The 18,399-nt window shown below is 42.0% G+C and overlaps 1 protein-coding gene across 1 annotated transcript in view; it reads left to right on the forward strand.

The window, feature by feature from the left end:
• The first annotated feature begins 11,608 nt into the window (after nucleotides 1-11,608).
• The window catches only part of LOC110044513 (uncharacterized), a 17,463-nt gene continuing 10,672 nt past the window's right edge, over nucleotides 11,609-18,399 (forward strand). The window contains exons 1-4 of the mRNA XM_089289745.1: nucleotides 11,609-11,973; nucleotides 16,426-16,633; nucleotides 17,044-17,354; nucleotides 17,700-17,840. Of these exons, the coding sequence (XP_089145871.1) occupies nucleotides 11,797-11,973; nucleotides 16,426-16,633; nucleotides 17,044-17,354; nucleotides 17,700-17,840 (837 nt within the window). The 5' untranslated portion in view covers nucleotides 11,609-11,796. The remainder of the gene's footprint in view (nucleotides 11,974-16,425; nucleotides 16,634-17,043; nucleotides 17,355-17,699; nucleotides 17,841-18,399) is intronic.

Below are 18,399 nucleotides of genomic sequence, written 5' to 3' on the forward strand. Positions count from 1 at the left end.
CTCCCGACTGAAGGTCTTATTTATTTTCATTTTCATTACGAGAGTTAAGTGGTGCATCAGAAAGAAACATCCCCAACAGCTGAAGGAGTGCCAAAAAATTTGAACCATTCATGAAAAGTGCATTTGTGTTCGCGAGGGAAGATGATCAACTTCTCTTGAAACCAGTGATAAAAAGGTCGAACCCCTACTAACAGCCACCTCCCCACAACGGCCACCTCTCTGCAGTGGTCACACATTTTCGTCCCAGTCGGGAGATATGCTCTTATTTTAACCTCCCCAACAATAGCCACTTCCCGTGGGGGAGGTAAGTTCTTCTCAAGGGCCAATAAATTCTGTCCCCAGTGTGGCCCTAATCAGAGGTTCGACTGTATTTAACAACGTATTTGTTTGCATTAGGCGACAACTGACAGAGCTCCACCGGTACCGAATTATAGTTTGCACCACTCAATGAAACGTAGACTCCTCTCCAAGTACAATTATTTTCTCTGTTGTAACAATGTGGGCTATGTAAGAATAAGAATGTCTTCCGATTTCTGTTTGTATGGCATTCACCTCCGTTTCTCAGTTTTGTGGCGATTTGAAAATAATGCCTGTATAGTTTGATTCTTGCGCAAACAAGCCCCCCCCCCCCCCCCCACCCACAAACCCTCCCTCTCCATCCCTCCTCGGTCTGCCTCCCTGGGGGACAACCTATTTTATTGATCGATCATATAGTTTTTACTGTTTTAGGAGCACCAATTTAAATTACCCAAATAAAGATCTTAAGTTGACTGCAACTCATGTTTCCTTTCCTATCGCCTCATAAAAATCTTTTCTGATTACCATGACTACCAACCGTTTTAAAGTCGTTCGATTTCATATCGACTTTAGGAAATACATAATCTATATTTCAACACGGTAAAAAAATTCGTCAGCTAAAATTACAAATATATTCAATTCCTAATGTCTAATACAATAAAAATAATTAAAAGAAAAAAGCTGCTTTCCACGAATGTCGTGCTTTACACATCTCCTTTGAGTAGGCGTTTAAACTGCCTCAGGGATTCTGCTTCCCTTAAGTTACAAGGAAGACTGTTCCAAAGAATGGCGCCACTATAGCTATTTTTATAACAGTTTGTGCGCGGCAATGGAACGTTTAGTTTATCCTCAGAGTCCCTAAAGTTATATGCGGTTTCTCTCCTCTCGAATTTAGAACTAAGATATTCTGGTGCCAACCCGTCCAGAGACTTACAAACCATCGTAGCTCTTTGAATTTGCTGCTGGCATGTTAGATTTTTCCACCCGAGAAGATTGAAGAGGTGACCAGCATCTACGTCATAGTTTGGGTAGGTCAAAACACGGGCTGCTCTATTTTGTAGCTTATTTCGTAAAGTTATCCCACAGTTTCCACAAACAATGTTGCAATAGTCAAAATGTGGCTGTATCAGAGCTTGATACGTTAGATGTAAGATCGATTGAGGGACAAGGTGTCTTATTCGTTTTATGGCCCCAATGCCAGAAACGTATTTCTTTGTTACTTTTTCGATATGGCCAGTCCAATCAAGTTTGTCATCAATGGTCACGCCAAGTGTTTTTGCGGTAGTGACTAAGTTAAGTCATACTTTCGAAATGCGTTTATTTCTGGCGCGAAACTACTCTCGGTTACGAATTTACATTGCAAATTGTTCAAAGTGCACGTGCTGAGACTGGTAATTATTCATCTCGAGTCTAGTTATTCCGGCGCCATCACCTTCATTACCACTTGTTGTTAAGCCTACGTTTCTACAGAAAATCAAAGTGCTCTGTGAGTAAACTCGAGAATTAACAGATGACTTACATGATTTTTTGGCATTTTATGTTATCTGGTTTAGGAAATTTTGTGGTTGATTGTCATATTTAGGGTACGAGCAATAGTTCAGTGTTCGCTAATAATGTAGCAAAGAAACAAAGTAACGTTGGGATAAGAAGGCATTACAACTGAAATGATCATGCTATTACATTTGACAAGGGTGGATGATGTCATGTGTTTTAAACATATATCATTTTTGTTTGTGGTTCAAAAGAAAAAGTTGGTAGTAAATGAGGGTGAAAAGTGAAATTTACTGTCTATCATTGTAAATATTGGAAAATCAAGGCAATACTGTATTAATGAAAACATTAATCATTCTCTCTTTATCAGATGAGACAAACGGAAACGAGTTTTGAGTGATATAACTAAGCCCAGACTTCCACCGTCATTTTGATGCTAGCGAGACTTCAAACGCGATGTTTGACGAGTTAGCTGGGCTTAGCTGAAAGGTCTCTGGTGATTCCCTTGGGAGGGACGAAACATACATATGTCATGCTAGCCATTGTAAAACTCTCACACTTAATTCGAGTTTTGACTTTTGCTGCAAAATGGCGTTTTCAGGTTCTGTTTATAAGGACGTACAAGGACTTTATGTAGTGAAGAGCGGTCTTGCTGCTCTTCTACCTGACATGGTCCATAATTTCATGAAGTCTTACACCCTCTAGAGCTAGGGAGGCCGCTGCACCACTACGAAAGCTATGCATGGTAAGCTGCTTCCCAGAAATCCGATCTCCTGCTAGAGAGGTGTAAAACTTAAAACTTGAGCAGCTGAGGGCTCTAAATATTGCGAGCCAACTATATTCGCCCTAGTTGTAGTACGGAAAAGGACACCCGGGGACAAATGAATTCCTAAGAGCCTGCTTATCCTAAAGTATATTTCTAAACCTCGAATCGGGCAAACGGACCTATTTGACCCCCTTTTAAAGGCAAAAACATTAGAATCACCGGACCTCAATGATTTGGTCCAAATGTGGTTAAACAAAAAACCCGAATTATCCAGAAAGCGGAGGACGTCAGACTCTTTTAACTGGAGTAAATCAGCCGCCCTATGACCCGCAAAAAACAAAGACTTGATCTCTAGGATACGTTAATATCTGAATGGCTGAAAGGTTGCAACTGTCATTGAGAAGATGTTCTATGTGCACAGTGATTACCGCTAAATCACCCAAAAGGAGGGGTTCCGCTTGCCAAGGCGTAATTCTGGCTCTTAGTTGCTCCTCCCTCACATCGGACAGATAAGCCCTAACAGAGTGGCAAGCCGCGGGATTTCCTACCCCAAGAAGGGCAGGCCACTCCGAGCCCCTGCCCTTCTCCACAAATGTAGCACGAAGTTTGCCTATCAATGAATCCACTGTTCCATGAGCAAGTCGTTTAGGACAAGTGCAGCCCATGTCCGGAGATACTAGGGCCTGACACTCCGATTTGTGAACTTTAGTCCTTCCAGCATGGTCTTTCCATATGAGGAACTCTATCACATCCCCGGGAAGAGCCGAAGCAAGGGTCTTGTGCGATGCCCGGCTACCCAAAATTGTTCAAATTTACGTTCTAACGCTTGTTTCTGCTTGGTGTATCTCGACGAGGTCCTTTGATTCACCAGCTCCTGACGACTTGCCGCTATCAGACCTTCATCGATTGTGAGTCTTTTGCCCTGTCGCAAGAGCAAATTGTCAGAGTTCGGCCTCTTGTAACCACATTGCTGGCAAAACCTGAAGGTCTCTTCATTCGGGTAGTTACGCACTGGGCAGGCCACTGCCAGGGTGAACAACTTGGGTACTCTTGGCAAAACCTATGAGACGATGAAATAGAGCAATTTGAAACGTGTTACTCGGCACGCCTACAATGTTGCCGGACAGGGAATGTTGATGTAGCCAGACTTAGAAGAAGCAAGTAAGACATGCTTATCTCCTCGTACACCAGGACAGAACCTTCCAGAACAGCGGGCCATTAGTACAGGCCACCAATACGGAAGAGGAGAGAGTTCCGGAACGATTATGGTAATGGGCTTCCCGAACTGGACCAAGAAGCGAAGAACCGGTCCGATCAGGTTGAAAGGTGGGAAGACATACGGATTCGTCATATCTGGAGCAATATGTAGTTCCTGAGCGAACACGTTCACACATCTCGACTTAGGACTTGGGTGAGGAGAAAAATGGGGTAACGGCATACCTCCCTTGCCCCTCATAGTATTAGAATCCAGAGCCATGAGGTCGAATGAATGGCCTAATTCACCAACAAACTCACTTTCCGCACTCGCAAACGATTCCCGAGACAACCTTGCGTCACTGCGAGACAACCTCCGGGAGGGGGCATCGGCCTCATTCACACAGGAACAACGAAATTCAGGCTAAGGTGAATATTCTGCTCAGAGACTTCCATAAAGAGTTTCTTATTGACTCTGACCAACTCGAGTGAGGACTTTCCTCCTCGAGATGCCCACGCGCAGATTATCATTTGGCTATCAACAAAAGCATCCACCCTGGAGTTGCAGATATTGTCCAGGAAGGCTCTTATAGCGCACACCAGCGCCATCATCTCCTTGGCGGAAATGTTTAGAGTCTTGTCTTGGGCATCCCAATAATCTCTAAAGGCAGCATCCCCGGAGGTTTGGTGAATGACACATCCCCAGCCATATCCCGAGGCGTCGGTAGAAAGGAAGACGGTATGATGTTTTTCGTCCCTCTAAGGGATGGATTTATTCCAGTTGTCGAGAAACCTCCAATAAGAAACTTTTCCCCGTTGGACATCATTTAGTGTCACTGTATCTTTCCCTGCACGATCAGGTCAAGCCTTACTGATTTCTCGGATAAAAGGTGTTGCTGCTGGCACGGCCAACGAAAAAGAAGTGCACTTGCCTTGAAAACGCTGCAGCATTTTCAATGGTACGGTGTGCTTGCTCGAAAGAATGAGCTCCGTTAAAAGGGCGAGCGACTCCCTCTTGCGCTGCGGTATCAGGAAGGACTGTTTCTCGGAATCCACAATAAGGCCCGTCGTAGGGGCTAGCACAGACTTCTTTTTACCAATTGTGTAGCCCAGCTCTATTAGGACAGACAGCACGACATACAGAGCAGCCTTTGCTGCTTCAAGTCTAAAGCTCCTGAGGTAGCTTAGACCACGGACCAGTCGCAGTAAAGATCTCCCCATTTAACCGATCGTCAGTACATAAGAAACAAAGAATACCCTGGGATCTCAGGAATCCCGTCGCCGCTAAGCCAGTACTGTGGTAGATAAAAGGGGAGATTTTCCACCCAAAAGGTAGCGTCGTACACATAACCCACAGTCCCCCAAAAGAAAAACCTAAATACGCCCGAGAAGCTTCCGTTACCATCAAGTGATCGTAACCGGACTTATCGTCGCACTTCGTGGCAAACGACGATTTGTAAACATATCGTGGAACATCTGCTAGTCTGTCCAATGAGAAAGGAGCGTCCCTCATCCACAGGTTCAGGAACCTGGCGTCCAAGCAGAGCCGAGCTTTTGAGGGTTCAACTGTCAAGGGCATTTTGAGGGTTCAACTGTTAAGGGCATTACCAGGTGCGTGGGGTCATTAGAGCCCACCTCTCCCCAAACTCTAAATGCACCTTTCGTTAGGCGGCTCAAGATCTTCGACAAGATAAAAGCAGAAAAAAGACTTACACGAAGGGTGGTTGGGAAACACCCTACGAGGAGGCAAGTTTGCTGTGTACCTTGAACCTTTGAAAGATCCAGAAAATGGTCGAGAAAATTCAAGGATGTCCACCTTGCGTCGTATCCACTCCCCAATCCGCTTCCCCTGTGGATGCCCTCGGAGAAGTTCCTCCCAGACCTGAGCACTGCGACGAACGCCTCCGACTGAGACGGTCTGAGGGTCTCTAAGCTGTAGAGCATGCAGATCGGGAACCACGCCCGACGAAATAACCTCTCTCCAGCAAGACGGGTTTTCATTCTGTCCCCACTGAACGGGAACTCCATCGATTTCCACCCGCGACTGTTCAGCTTAGGCTCGTCTTGGCCTGATTGCTAAATCCCTCCTCCGGAACTCCATCTAATTATCAGTCCCCGCTGCCGGGAGTTCAAACTTCCTTTTGCAACCTGTTGCCTGAAGAAAAAACGCCAGAAGTCAAATCAGGAATCACACTCAGGTCAGATGAGAAGAGTACAGAAAAACCAAAGTCGGACAAGAAAAAACCAAAACCAACAGACGTAAGGAGATACCGATGGGTTTCCGATCAGGAAAGAACAACATCGACACGCCTAAATAGAGGTCGTCTGGTGGTTCACCGTGGTGGTGAACTAGCAGGAGTTACTTGCCCCAATTGGAAACCTATAGATAGGGTGAATATTCCCCTTATAAGCCAACAAGGAGCCCGGGTTCTAAAACCACCCAATATCGAGGTGGGTAGGTCCCTGCCCTGCCTGTAATAACCTTTAGCTTATACCTACAAGTAGTATCCATTGACCTGTGAGATACACTTTGCATAACACTCACTGACAATATGCATGAACAACCTTTATTGCCAGAACAATGCTCCTCAAGAGCTGAGGGTCCCATAACATAATCAAATCAAAGCATGGTGTGTATCCATCAGCGACGGGCCAAGTCCTAGAAAAAATGATCAGTTCTTAGAACCGGCCTGGGAGATCTGCTCAGTTCTTTGCCTTTTGGTTAAACTTGAGAATTTGTAGGGGCAGAATCTCTAGAGATGCCCCATCCGGCCGCAGGTAAAACACTTCACACCACCTCGATCCCGACCACGAAATATTCCCTGGGAAGGGCCAGACTTCGCTACCCTCAAGGCCTTTTCCACTTTTGTCATTGCATCCAGGACCTTTTCACCCTCTTTGTTTCCAAGCAAAGAGCGTAAATAAGGCTTGTATTGGTAATCGGAAACCCTGGTCTTCTCCTGCATAGCTCGGAGTACTGCATTATGAAACGATGACTTGGGGTGATTCGATTCCTTCGCCAGTATCCTCAGCGAAACAAGCTGGTCAAGAGCCCTCTCTTTGAAAAATGACGGGGCTCTGATGTACTCCTGGAGCTGCTCCGGGGCAGATTCTACTGCACTCCTCTGCGCATTCTCCAGAACATTCAGCGTGCACATGACATCAGCCATCCCGGCGCTCCCTAAGGGATCAAGGAAGGAAACCGATGTTACCGACAAGATGGATGACTTTATCTTCTTGGACCATTACCGCCTAGTCACAGTGTAGACACAAACTGTATTGTATAAAATCAAGACCTCAGTGTTAAATTCATAGCTCAGGGGGCAACTCAAGCCTCACAGGCATTGAACAAACCACCCAGATATCATCCACAGACATAGTCACACACCCAACAATATGGAGGGCATGCAGGCATTTCTTAGCCACACTGGTCACACCTGTCACAACGGCATCGAGTAAGGCCGATTAGCACTGCCACACAGGAATACGCACAACCACGTAGCATGAACACCGTCACATATGCATTCACACTACCACACATGCATGTACCAGGTCGCACAGGTATGACCACTGCCGCCAAGATATTAACACAGCCACACAGGTCAATAACCCGCCACACAAGCATTAAAACAGTCACACAGGCATTAAAACAGCCAAACAGGTTTAACAGAAGCACACAGACATTAGACACAGCTACAGCCACACAGGCATTCACACAGCCACCCAGGCATTAAGACAGCCACACAGGCATTAAACACGACCACACAGGCATTAAACACGGCCACACAGGCAGTCAACATGGTCACACAAGCATTTAGACAGCCGCACAGGCAACCCAGCCCCACAGGCAGATAACACGGTCACACAGGCATTAAACACGGCGACACAGGCATTGAAATGGCCACACAGGCATTAAGACAGCCACACAGGCAATTAACACAGTCACACAGGCATTAAACACGGCCACACAGGCATTAAACAGGCCACTCAGGCAATGAACACGGCCACACAGGCATTAAACAGGGTTGCACACAATCAAATAGTATATAACTTTACTCAGGCACCACTTCATAATTGCAAAACCTCCTCCCAAAACAACATTAAGATACAGCAAACCACATTCATCTGGGCATTAAGCTAAAGTTGTAAAATTACCATGGTTAAAATTATTTTATAATAACATACTGCAAATTATGCATGAGCTATACGACATATTATTACCGTTAGCCAAATTAGTTAAAATTATGATTAAAACCGTTTATGTTAGCGACCGTTAATACAAATGTTAACCAAGAGAAATGACAAAGCTAGCACGCATGCGTTAAGTTACAAACAACGCTAAACACGTACGAAAGACGCTCCGCGAATCATGACAGCAAAACAAACGACTAACAAAATTAATATACCCAGCCGACGGCCGAGCCATCTCCCAACGCCAGTAGAAATTTGCTAAAGAACGCCATAAATTTAGCTGAGGAGCCACATGCTGGGCCGCATTGGGGGCAGCGACCGGAGCAGCGTTCTGGACTGCATTCTGGGCATCGTTCTACTGGTCGTTCTGCTGAGCGACATTTTGAGCCGCGTTTTGAGCTGGAGCAGGTGGGTTCAAAACCTGGGCCACATTTCCCAGAGCCGGTGCGACAGGAGCTTGATCACACATTTTAAAATTGGACAAGGAGACGGGTTTGACTTGGTTCTTACAACGCACTAAATGTTTACCTAGCGGCTGCCTCGAGTATAGTGACACTAGGACCAGGTGGAGTCCCTTTTATTGTCTCATTTGCATAATCCTTAGGTAGTCGCCTTACAAAAGCAAGTGAAGTTTGCATAGTAGTAGAATTTTTATTGTTATGCTGCACCGCTGTGGCACACGCGAAGATACTAAGATATGGGCGAAGATAATTTCCGCGCATGCGAAGAAGTGCAGCAGGATGAAGGTTTCCGTCGCTGATGGGAGGTTGGTGGGGCAGAAAGAGAACTCTGAACAGACCTATCGGGGCATGAACGCATAACAGAACGATCTCAAGTGCTGAGGGCGTATAAATGCTCTGCTCGATACCCATAGGTATTGCGAGGGTCTAGGCTAATTTATGTAGCATGCCTGGCCACTCCAGCGCAATCATATCAATGAAAATGGAGGGGCTTTCTAATATGCCACACAGGCACAGTATCGGCTGTGAGTGCTATGTGTGCGAATAACAGGGAAAAAATCTTGGAGGACCGATTACTACCTACCATAGCTTTCAAGTGGTATCTTTCTTGACACGCCACTTTAACCGCAAAATTAGATGCTATGAATCGCTTCCGAACTGGTGATGTGATCAATCTGTGACTCTTTTATGGCATGTCACCTCTAAGTACTTTCCCCTCTCCCTCTTTCCCACCCCTCTGAAAAATACCTTGTCTGTCGATCGTGCGACTTTCAATTAACCTCTCCACTGCAAAGACGAGAACAAAAAGGATAAACCCCTCGACTGCGACGTAGTTGAAAGTTGAATATACTTGAATTAATAAGAGGGCTTCGTGCGGAATTTGAATGCCCCGTTGATAATTGGACAACCAGAGGCTGTAGCTGAGTATAGAAACATTTATTTTCTGCCGTAGTTTTCCTGATAAAATCTTCAGATCATAGATTTTTGAGGACAAAATGAGTGTATCTGATGAGAGAACGCTATGCAAAACAAATACAAGTGAGGGCAACCGTAAAACATGGAATCCGGAAACCGGAAACTGAAATCTGGAACCGGAAACCGGAATCCGGAATCCGCAATCCAGATATTATGAATGACAATAGAAATAATTCACTTCAGCAAATTAATGTCTAATAAATAAATATAGGGAAAAATTATTTTGTTGTTACTTATTTCCTTCGCTTTGCCTCAACCACAAATTGTGATTGTTAAAAAATTCTTGACTAGTTCTGAATGTTAAGGACACTAGACAAAGGTCAATTTTGATTAGTTAATAATTGTCTCTTTATCTTAGTTACGAACCTAGTCACAATGTTTACTTCTTTTTTATTGGTTTTGTAATCGGACCTTTAGGCGTCACCACGCGCATATAAAAGCTGAGTTAGCGCCCCTTTAAAGTAGTTTTTCTTTCCATCTCGCGTGATCTTGTCAACCTCGAACTCTTGATGTTTTTTGATTTCCTAACCCTTGGCTCAAGCGGGACCGATATGTGAGTACCTTTGTCATTTTGATTAGGTTACGTTTTTTATAGCTATGGGCGAAGGAATACAACGGAACATTTGTACAATGTTTATTGATTTATAATCGTGTAAATTAGAAAGTGTTCTGAACGTTACTAGAGTGAAAGCCCACCTTTTAGGCTCGAAAGCATTGAGCTGTTAATTAGTTCCTTTTGTTGTGTACTTCTGTGATCGAATCTTATTTAGTATCTTAGCGTAGTATTCACGCTGGCTATTTTTTGATGTATTGTTATTCAATTTCGTTATGTTATCGATTCCAAATCGTTAGTTTGTCTCGTGTAAGTTTTGACTATTTGTTACGCAACTTTTCCGCTAAATTGATAGAAATTCGTTACATATTGTTATTTCAGTTTACGATCGTTTATGCTGATGCAATAAATCGCCGATAACCGTCGACTTTGGTTTTCCGTGGTTTACTTGTCTACCCTTGAAGACGACCTGTAAAGTAGTCCCACCCACTAGTTTGTCGCTCGTTTTGTTTTGGCTCGTTTTGGAATTTGCCAGTCGCTGCAGACGTCACACTGAACAACCCTTAGCTATACATCTGACCCGGTTGTTCAAAAGCTGGTTAAAGCTATCCATTGGGTAAATCACTATCCTGTCCGGGTTGGTGATTTTTCGGGTGGATAGAGTTACTCAGCCTACAAGCAGGTTCTAAGATCTGTCTCTAGTGTCTGAGCAGGCTCTAGTGTCTAGTGTCTTTTTGCGTTGCATGTGAGCGAGTGCCTTCGCAACTCGCGGCTTCGCAACTCGCGCCCCGGCGAAACCACGAGAGCCTGCTCGCTGACACGCAGGCTAAGTTACCCCTCTTTTGTTCAACATGGCCCTGGTGAGAGCGTGGTTCTTGTCTAGATCAAATTGCTCTAAGAAGACTGGTGAGTAGCACAATAGCAACGAGCTACTGCGGTGAGTTTCTGGCAGTCTTTTAGCATCTTTTAACAACATGTGGTCCGATCTGTTCGCAAGCGAGAAGCAGACGGAAGTAAGTGTGCAACATTTCTATAAATTGTTTTGATACGATGGCCGGCAAGAATATGTAGTGGTGATTTGTAACAGTATTACTGTGGAAATAGTGTTGATCTGGAATTAGTCTCGTATCTGTTGGAAAAAACAAATTTATTTAGACGAGCTAGGTTAGCCTTTGGACATCGAAAGTGGGGGGCGTGACCGTCAATGTACAGGGGGCTGTCACTGATGGAGACCCTGTTATCTATGACATTTTCTACCTTGTTCAGTATCTACTAGACATAAAGGCTAAATTTATACCTCCGGTAAATTGCAAATCACTTATAAAACAAAATGGCAATTACCAGCAAGCTTATTTTAGACGCTATCAGGGTGCTTGGAATCATATTACGACGCAAGTTATTTAGATTCTCATAATCATAGCCCTCACTAGAAATAACGGTTGCACGAATTTCAACAGAGGGGTAATTTTTGTTTCAAAAAAGGTTAAGTTTGAGGTCTTTTTTACTTGGCCTCTTATTTTTTACAGGCAAGAGCTATGCAAAATAATTTTCGCCTATTTGAAAAACGTTTTCCTTGATTTTGGTTTCTAGTTTCCGGTTTCCGATTCCGGATTCCGGATTCCGGATTCCGGATTCCAGATTCCTGATTTTAGGGTTGCCCTACAAATGACGTATCTCGCCGTAACCGTTTACTGAGACTCACTTAATCATGGTCTCTGCACACAAGAACAACGATGCAACATTGTTTTGTAGCTTCAGGGACATCATTGCATGAAAGTTAAACTTCTTCTTACGTTCCAATGTAGCCTTTCATCTTCAACCATCGTCTTGTTTTATGATCTCAGCTCAAATTTGTTTAAACCAGTAAAATGGCTTGTCGTAAATCGAAAACCATCGAAGAAATCGACGATGTGTCGGATATGTTTCAAGCGATGGCGGCGCTTGGAATTTCGTGCAGAGGATTACAAACATTGGATGAGATGAAGTCACGACTGAAAGCGGAATTAAATCAGTCCGTACAAAAGCCTTGCTGGACTGCTGGTCAGGTAAGAACTCTTCAGATTGAATATTAAAAACTCCTTTAAAACAGGAAATGTTGGGGACTTTGTTTTGTTTGCAATGAGGCAACGCGTCTTACAGTGACAGCGACAGTGATGAAATCATTTGCTTGCTTACAGAGTTTAATCCGGAACGAGTTTTTCTGTATAACAATACGCGCTAGTCGCCATTAGATTATTGATTGCAATTTGTAGCAAGAGCTTCTTGTCGAATTGTCTAGACTAGCGGTTGGAGACAAAACACGGGCGCAGTATAGAGTAGCAGAAAAAGAAATGAACCACTCAGTTGACTGAACGTTGAACGTTTTTACAAGCCTGATTAGATGAGGGGCAGGCATGCATTTTCTCCAGTACTATTTATTGCACAAAATATCAAACGATGAAACCGATCGAGATATTCGATTGAATTTGTTACTCCCGGAAGTAGTGACTTGTTTGCTGGTTAAAAAATAGGTCCGCAATGCGTACTTGTGGTCTTATGCTTAATTTTATTCCATTCGTTTGGAATGTTGTTTTTAAATGTCAGTATCTGGGAGTTGAATTGCTACAATTGAAAAGGTAGTCAAGTCGTTACAATTTTTAAGTGGGAAATGCAATGCAGAGCACTCTCTATATACTTACTTACTTCATCCTCTAATAATAATTATTCATTAAGCTCATAGTCCCAATGGGACATAACACAACAACAATCTCTCAATTAAGCCCTTTTTTGTGCATTGTATTATGTGAGTTTTAACTTTCTGATGTCGGCACTGTTTACATATGTCAATTGAACTTGTAAATGTAATGTCATCATGTTTTGCTGCTGTAATGACTAAGTCTGTTTAAATACATAACAACATCAACAGCTGAGTCCCACGAGGTCATCATTTATTTTGTAGCAATGTGGGGCTACTTTTGGTGATCATTATGTACATTTGTAGATGATTTTCCTACTCTTAATTAGTCATTGTCAAATTCAGTGTTCATATACACGACACAGCAAAGAGGTTAGAAAGGACTGATTCACTCAAGCAAATCACTATAAAAAACAAACAATTAGAAGATTTCAACTATGAGTGTAATTATTTCATTTAAGTTTCGTGTGCCTTACTATTGTTTTTGGTCCTTGATTTTTTCTATTTTTTTTATACAATGTAAATCACACTTGCACCGTTACTCTGCACATTGTATAACTACTGTTTTGTATTTGTATTTTATGCATAAGGAGGCAATGAAATAAAAATAATAAAATAAATCTATTTGGACCTATTTATGTACTAAATTAATGTACGATTATCAAATTGTCTTTTTAAAACTAAAAAAACTGTGAGAGTAAAATTTCACTAAGAGAACTCAAAAAGAAATGAGCATTTTACCAATTAACAGAAGTGACGTTTTGTCTAGCCGATAAATTTGGCAATCATGCACACAGAAATCCACGGCTCAGAAATGTTTGATATTTTGGCGCTTTCTTGGCCCTACGTCACATAAAAGGTTATTTAAAAAAATTTTATATCAAGTTTCTTTCATAGTTTACTCTTAAGTTCAGAATTTTAGGCGTTTTTTTTAAAGCGATCGTATTTGCTCCCCCCCGGTTATCTTATAAGCATCTCGTCGGGACTTCCCCTCTAAATTAAATATTCTGTGTTCACCCCTATGTTTGTATTGTACCATACTAAGTTTGTAAATTTAGAACATTACTACATCGCTTCAGAAAATACAAAGGGGTATATTTAATTCCATTAAAGTGAGGGAAAGTGTACACTGAGGTAATTCTGCAGTTTTATGGCGGATATCAGCCAGTTTCCCACCGATGACCGTAGATGTTAATAATTGTGTAAATAAATCTACTTAAATAGTACTTCATAGGAATAATAATAATAATAAAAAATCTACAGCCCTATTTATTGCAATGCCATTTGTACAGAACAAGAACTCACCTTTTACGAGACTATTTTATTGTGTTTTGTTCGCTTTAGAAAATGATACATTAAGGTGTAGAACGTTTTACGGCGGGCGTCGATAAAACCAGGGACATGGAACATTCCGGAACATCCCAGAACGTCGAATAATTACAATAATTATGACTGAGAAAAATATGTAAAATTAAATTTTTAAAAAATTAAATTAAACAAAAAATAAACTGCTATCAGCTCGGAAAAAAACAAAAACAAAAACGTAACAAAAACGTAACAAAACGAAAGAAAAAAAAGAAAGAAAGAAAAATGAAAATGACTACAATGACAGAAGGCTCGCAACTTAAAAGGCTAATCCATTCGTTCCAGTCTCTCCATCAGGTTAATCACGTGACTGTCCCTTATTCCCAGATTTCGTTGTATATAGAAAACCAAGTTGGTGGCGATCGAAGCTTTGAATCATACTGAAAAATATGGGTAGACGTGTGTGATTTCGTTATTCAATTCATTACGTCAATTCAAAGATATGCGTATATACACGATTCCTCATGAAGAAATGGTTTCTACATGAGATAGAAATATAAACTCTTCGGCATTGAGTTTCTTGTCTAAACTAGTTCGGACTGCTCGAGCTCTAATGACAGTGTAGACAAATACAAACAAAAAATTTAAAAACATTTGGCGACGCGCCGTCTTGCAGGGTCGCTGGTCGAAATGCCTTTCTTGGAAAATGTTTTGTCCAGTTGACTGTTGATAATCAGGGGTCAACAAAGAAAACGCAATGAATTACCATGATTGTGTTGAAAAACAAAGTTCTGTAAAGCCACGTGACGCAATTGGCGGGAAAGAAGAAGAGCCTGCACTCTTTGTGGTCAGTTGAAGGAATAGCCAATACTCCCTACCCTCCCCTACCGACTCCCCTACCCCCCAAAATATCTCTTCATATTTTTAGCTGATACCAGTTTATTTTTGTTCATTTTATTTTTGAAAATTTAACATTACATATTTTTCTCGTAATTATCATAATTATTCGATGTTCGGGGATGTTCCGGAATGTTCCATGTTCACACCTTTTACTTTTCACCTTACTGTTCTAAGGTACTTTATTCTGTGTTTTGTTCGCTTCAGAAAATGACGCGCTGAGGTGTACCACATTTTACGGCTAATTAAATAAGTTTCGATTTGTGACACGCACTTTTTTAGCAAATACGTTATTCCCTCCGATCCAAATTGGGTTCCAACAAACTGAGTAATTTTATTTCAATTTTATTTCTCCAATATCAGGCTCTGGAATAATCCTTCAAGCATTCGGAGAAGTCGGCGCAGTTTTCGAAATAGCCGGTTCAATGAGCCGGCAGCCGGCTTATTTTGACAACCCTGATTAATTAAACTGGCTTGTGTGGTGCAACCCGCACCGGATTTCAAGCCAATGAATGCTGGCTTACGAAAGCGTAATAATTTCAGTGCAATCCGCACTAAACACAAGTCGAGTCTAGATATGTTGGCTTGCCGAGGAAACTCACTCCAACATCCGAATGAAATAACAAAGAACAAACTAGGCAGTGCAGTTATTGATGAAAGGAAGGAAACAAATCATAAACAGCACAACGGAGCGATTTTAAAATAACTTAACTTACCTTGAACAATTACAACTAATTTGCGACTGAAAGCTCTTCCAAAGTTTCATAAAACAGGTAAAACGGCTGCAATTACGCAGTACGACAACGTTACGCCAAAAGCAATGGCCGACGAAACAACAACCAGTCTACCTGCCGAACTATTTAAACTCTCGGAGGTCTGTCACGTGCCATTTCGAGCTCAAACTGACTGACTGACTAACTGACTGACCGACTGTCTGACGAATAACAACATAGATGGGCCTCTGACACAGTGGTTTTTGTGCATAAAATGCATAACACCACAAAAAAAAAAAAAAAACAGCTAGAACTAGCTCTGGACCTTGAAAATAGGTTACTTTCGACATATTAAAATTCAGCTTGATAGCGCGGCCTAGAGGACACAAACAAAAGAAATGAATAAACATGGTCATTCAATTTCCTTTGTTTGTGTCCTCTAAGCCTCACTGCCAAGCTGAATTTTAATATATATATATATATATATATATCAAAACAATGGATTGGGCTTATCTCTGAGTATCACTATAATGGAATTGACAAAAAATTTTTGAAACTAAGCCTTTGATTGAATTAGTAGCCTACTGATATGTAAGCTACATTGTGCAATTCTCGTCCCAGTGGCAACTGTTCTCAATGGGACACGTCGATCGCTCCGCTCGCCAGGTGACAATACATGCATTAACCCTTTACTGCGGGGGTTTTGCGCGTAGGAGAATTCACTAAGTCGGTAATTCCTATCAAAGCTAAAACAATGAGCTCCTAATGATGTAGTATTACATGTAACAAGCATAAACATCAGTATCAAAATTACTGAATTGCGCCGGTATGAGAGATTGAAAGAATCAAATACAATTAAAGGACACGCTTGATTTGAGCCATGAATTGGTTTTGCTTTCATGTTTTAGGCCTTTTCCATTTTGTCAGAAGCAAGAGATGAAGATGCCTGGAAAAGACAAGCTTTACTTAAGGCTTACTCCGATACCGAGGAGTGTCTGAAAAAAATGGATGACAAAATTCTCGCTTTGCTGCAGAAGAACGTGGTCAACTTAAAAGAGAAGATAGAAAATCACCAAGCACAACTAAAACGAAAAGAATATCTCCTTCTGGTGGCAGGTAAACGACACAAAGCAAGAGTTTTAAAAGCGGTTCAATAACTAACTTCTCCGAGAAAGGATCTCAAAATTGGTATTTGACACAACAATAATTTCGTGACATCGAATCAATTGTAACTTACTCAAAAACAGGCAAGTCAGAAGTCACTTGACATTGTCAGTGCACAGTGGTTAGAAACATTCCTCAACGTAGCAACCTGGGAATGTTACCATTCTATGAAGGCCAAGTTTCTTGTAAAAATGGAAAAGGTTCAATGCAAGATTTATTAAAAAGCCCTAGAAAACAGGAGACACTACACAATCATTTCTTGAATTTTGGAGAAACGCCATTTTGATTTCTTATGATATTTTGATGAGGTCTAAGAAGACTATGAAGAACAACTAATAAATTCACGGTTTATTCATTTAAAGGTGAGACAGGCTCTGGAAAAAGCAGCTTGGTCAACCTTATTCTAGGAGAAGAACTTCTTCCATATTCCCTTCTCAGTACAACGTCCACCATATGCGAATTGAGATATGGAGAGCAACCCAGAATCGTGGCCCACTTTAAAAACGAGAATCCTGAAACCGGGCCTTCAATTAAGGAGGTCCCTCTAAAGGCGGCATCCTCTGAACAAAGTTATCTTCAGCAGATCTCTCCCTATGTTCACGTGAAGGGTGATCGAGAAAAAGGCTCAATTTACAAAAAAGTTGAACTCTTTTGGCCCCACGAACTTTTGAAGGTACTTATTAGTGACGTAACATTAAACGTGTTGGACCTTTCTCATCAGTTATATAAGTAAAATAAAGTATATGCCAAGGACCGGACAAAGCAAACCGGTTCAATGGCGCCCCTTTGCTCCAGCTAACTGTCAAAACATCTCATCAGCACCTGAATAACCTAATTAAAAATGTAACATAATTCAAATAAACCTTATAAGTAAAAACTAAACATAGAAACAGTGAAATCATTCTAAGTTTGTAATAATCTACTCATTTGGCTGATCATCTCGTATGCACCTGTACCAACGTGCTTCGCAGAATAATTGAAAACATGGCTGCTCACGATTCTATTCTCCATATTTCAGAAAGGCGTGGTTATAATTGATAGTCCGGGTATTGGCGAGTCTGAAATCATGGACGAAGTAGTCACACACTATTTACCAGAAGCCTTTGCCTTCATTTACGTCATAAACAGTGCAAACGCGGGAGGAGTTCAGAAAGACAGAGTAAGTATTGCCTTTGGATTTAAGGTGGCTCAAAACAGTAATATTTCTAACGCGCACTTTAGCACGAGGCATCACGCGATCACGCGAGGGGTCGCCAGATAGCGCGAGAGATTTAAAGTTTGCAAAACTCACAGCGAACATGGCAGTGCGAGGCCTACTTCGTAAAACTTTGTTTCCGCTACGTTTAGTGAGCTGTTTGCGATATCGCTTATTTTTACCTTCGAAAACATCCATCCTTCCGGCAATTGCAAAGGAAAAAAGCATTCTTTTAAACCGCTGTGCTGAAACGTAAACGGAAATTGTGATGTTGAGGTTTCAATCGATCACGCCGGCTGTCAATCTAAAAACAGCAGGAAAAACTACTCTTCAGGTTTTCTTCGTTCTTTTACAGTGCCTTTTACGGTACTCTTCTTCTACCGCTTATGCTGCTGACGACAACAGCGGGTATTCGCGTTTATTCGCGTGGAATTGCGGGCTTTACTGAGCAGCGGACCGCCTTCACGCGTGCGCTAAGTGCGATATTGCAAAGTCGAGATTTTAATTTACGCGTAGGACGCGC

The sequence above is a fragment of the Orbicella faveolata genome, unplaced genomic scaffold (assembly GCF_042242905.1).
Source record: "Orbicella faveolata isolate gen_17 unplaced genomic scaffold, um_ofav_v1 contig_2, whole genome shotgun sequence".
Lineage (NCBI taxonomy): Eukaryota > Metazoa > Cnidaria > Anthozoa > Scleractinia > Merulinidae > Orbicella > Orbicella faveolata.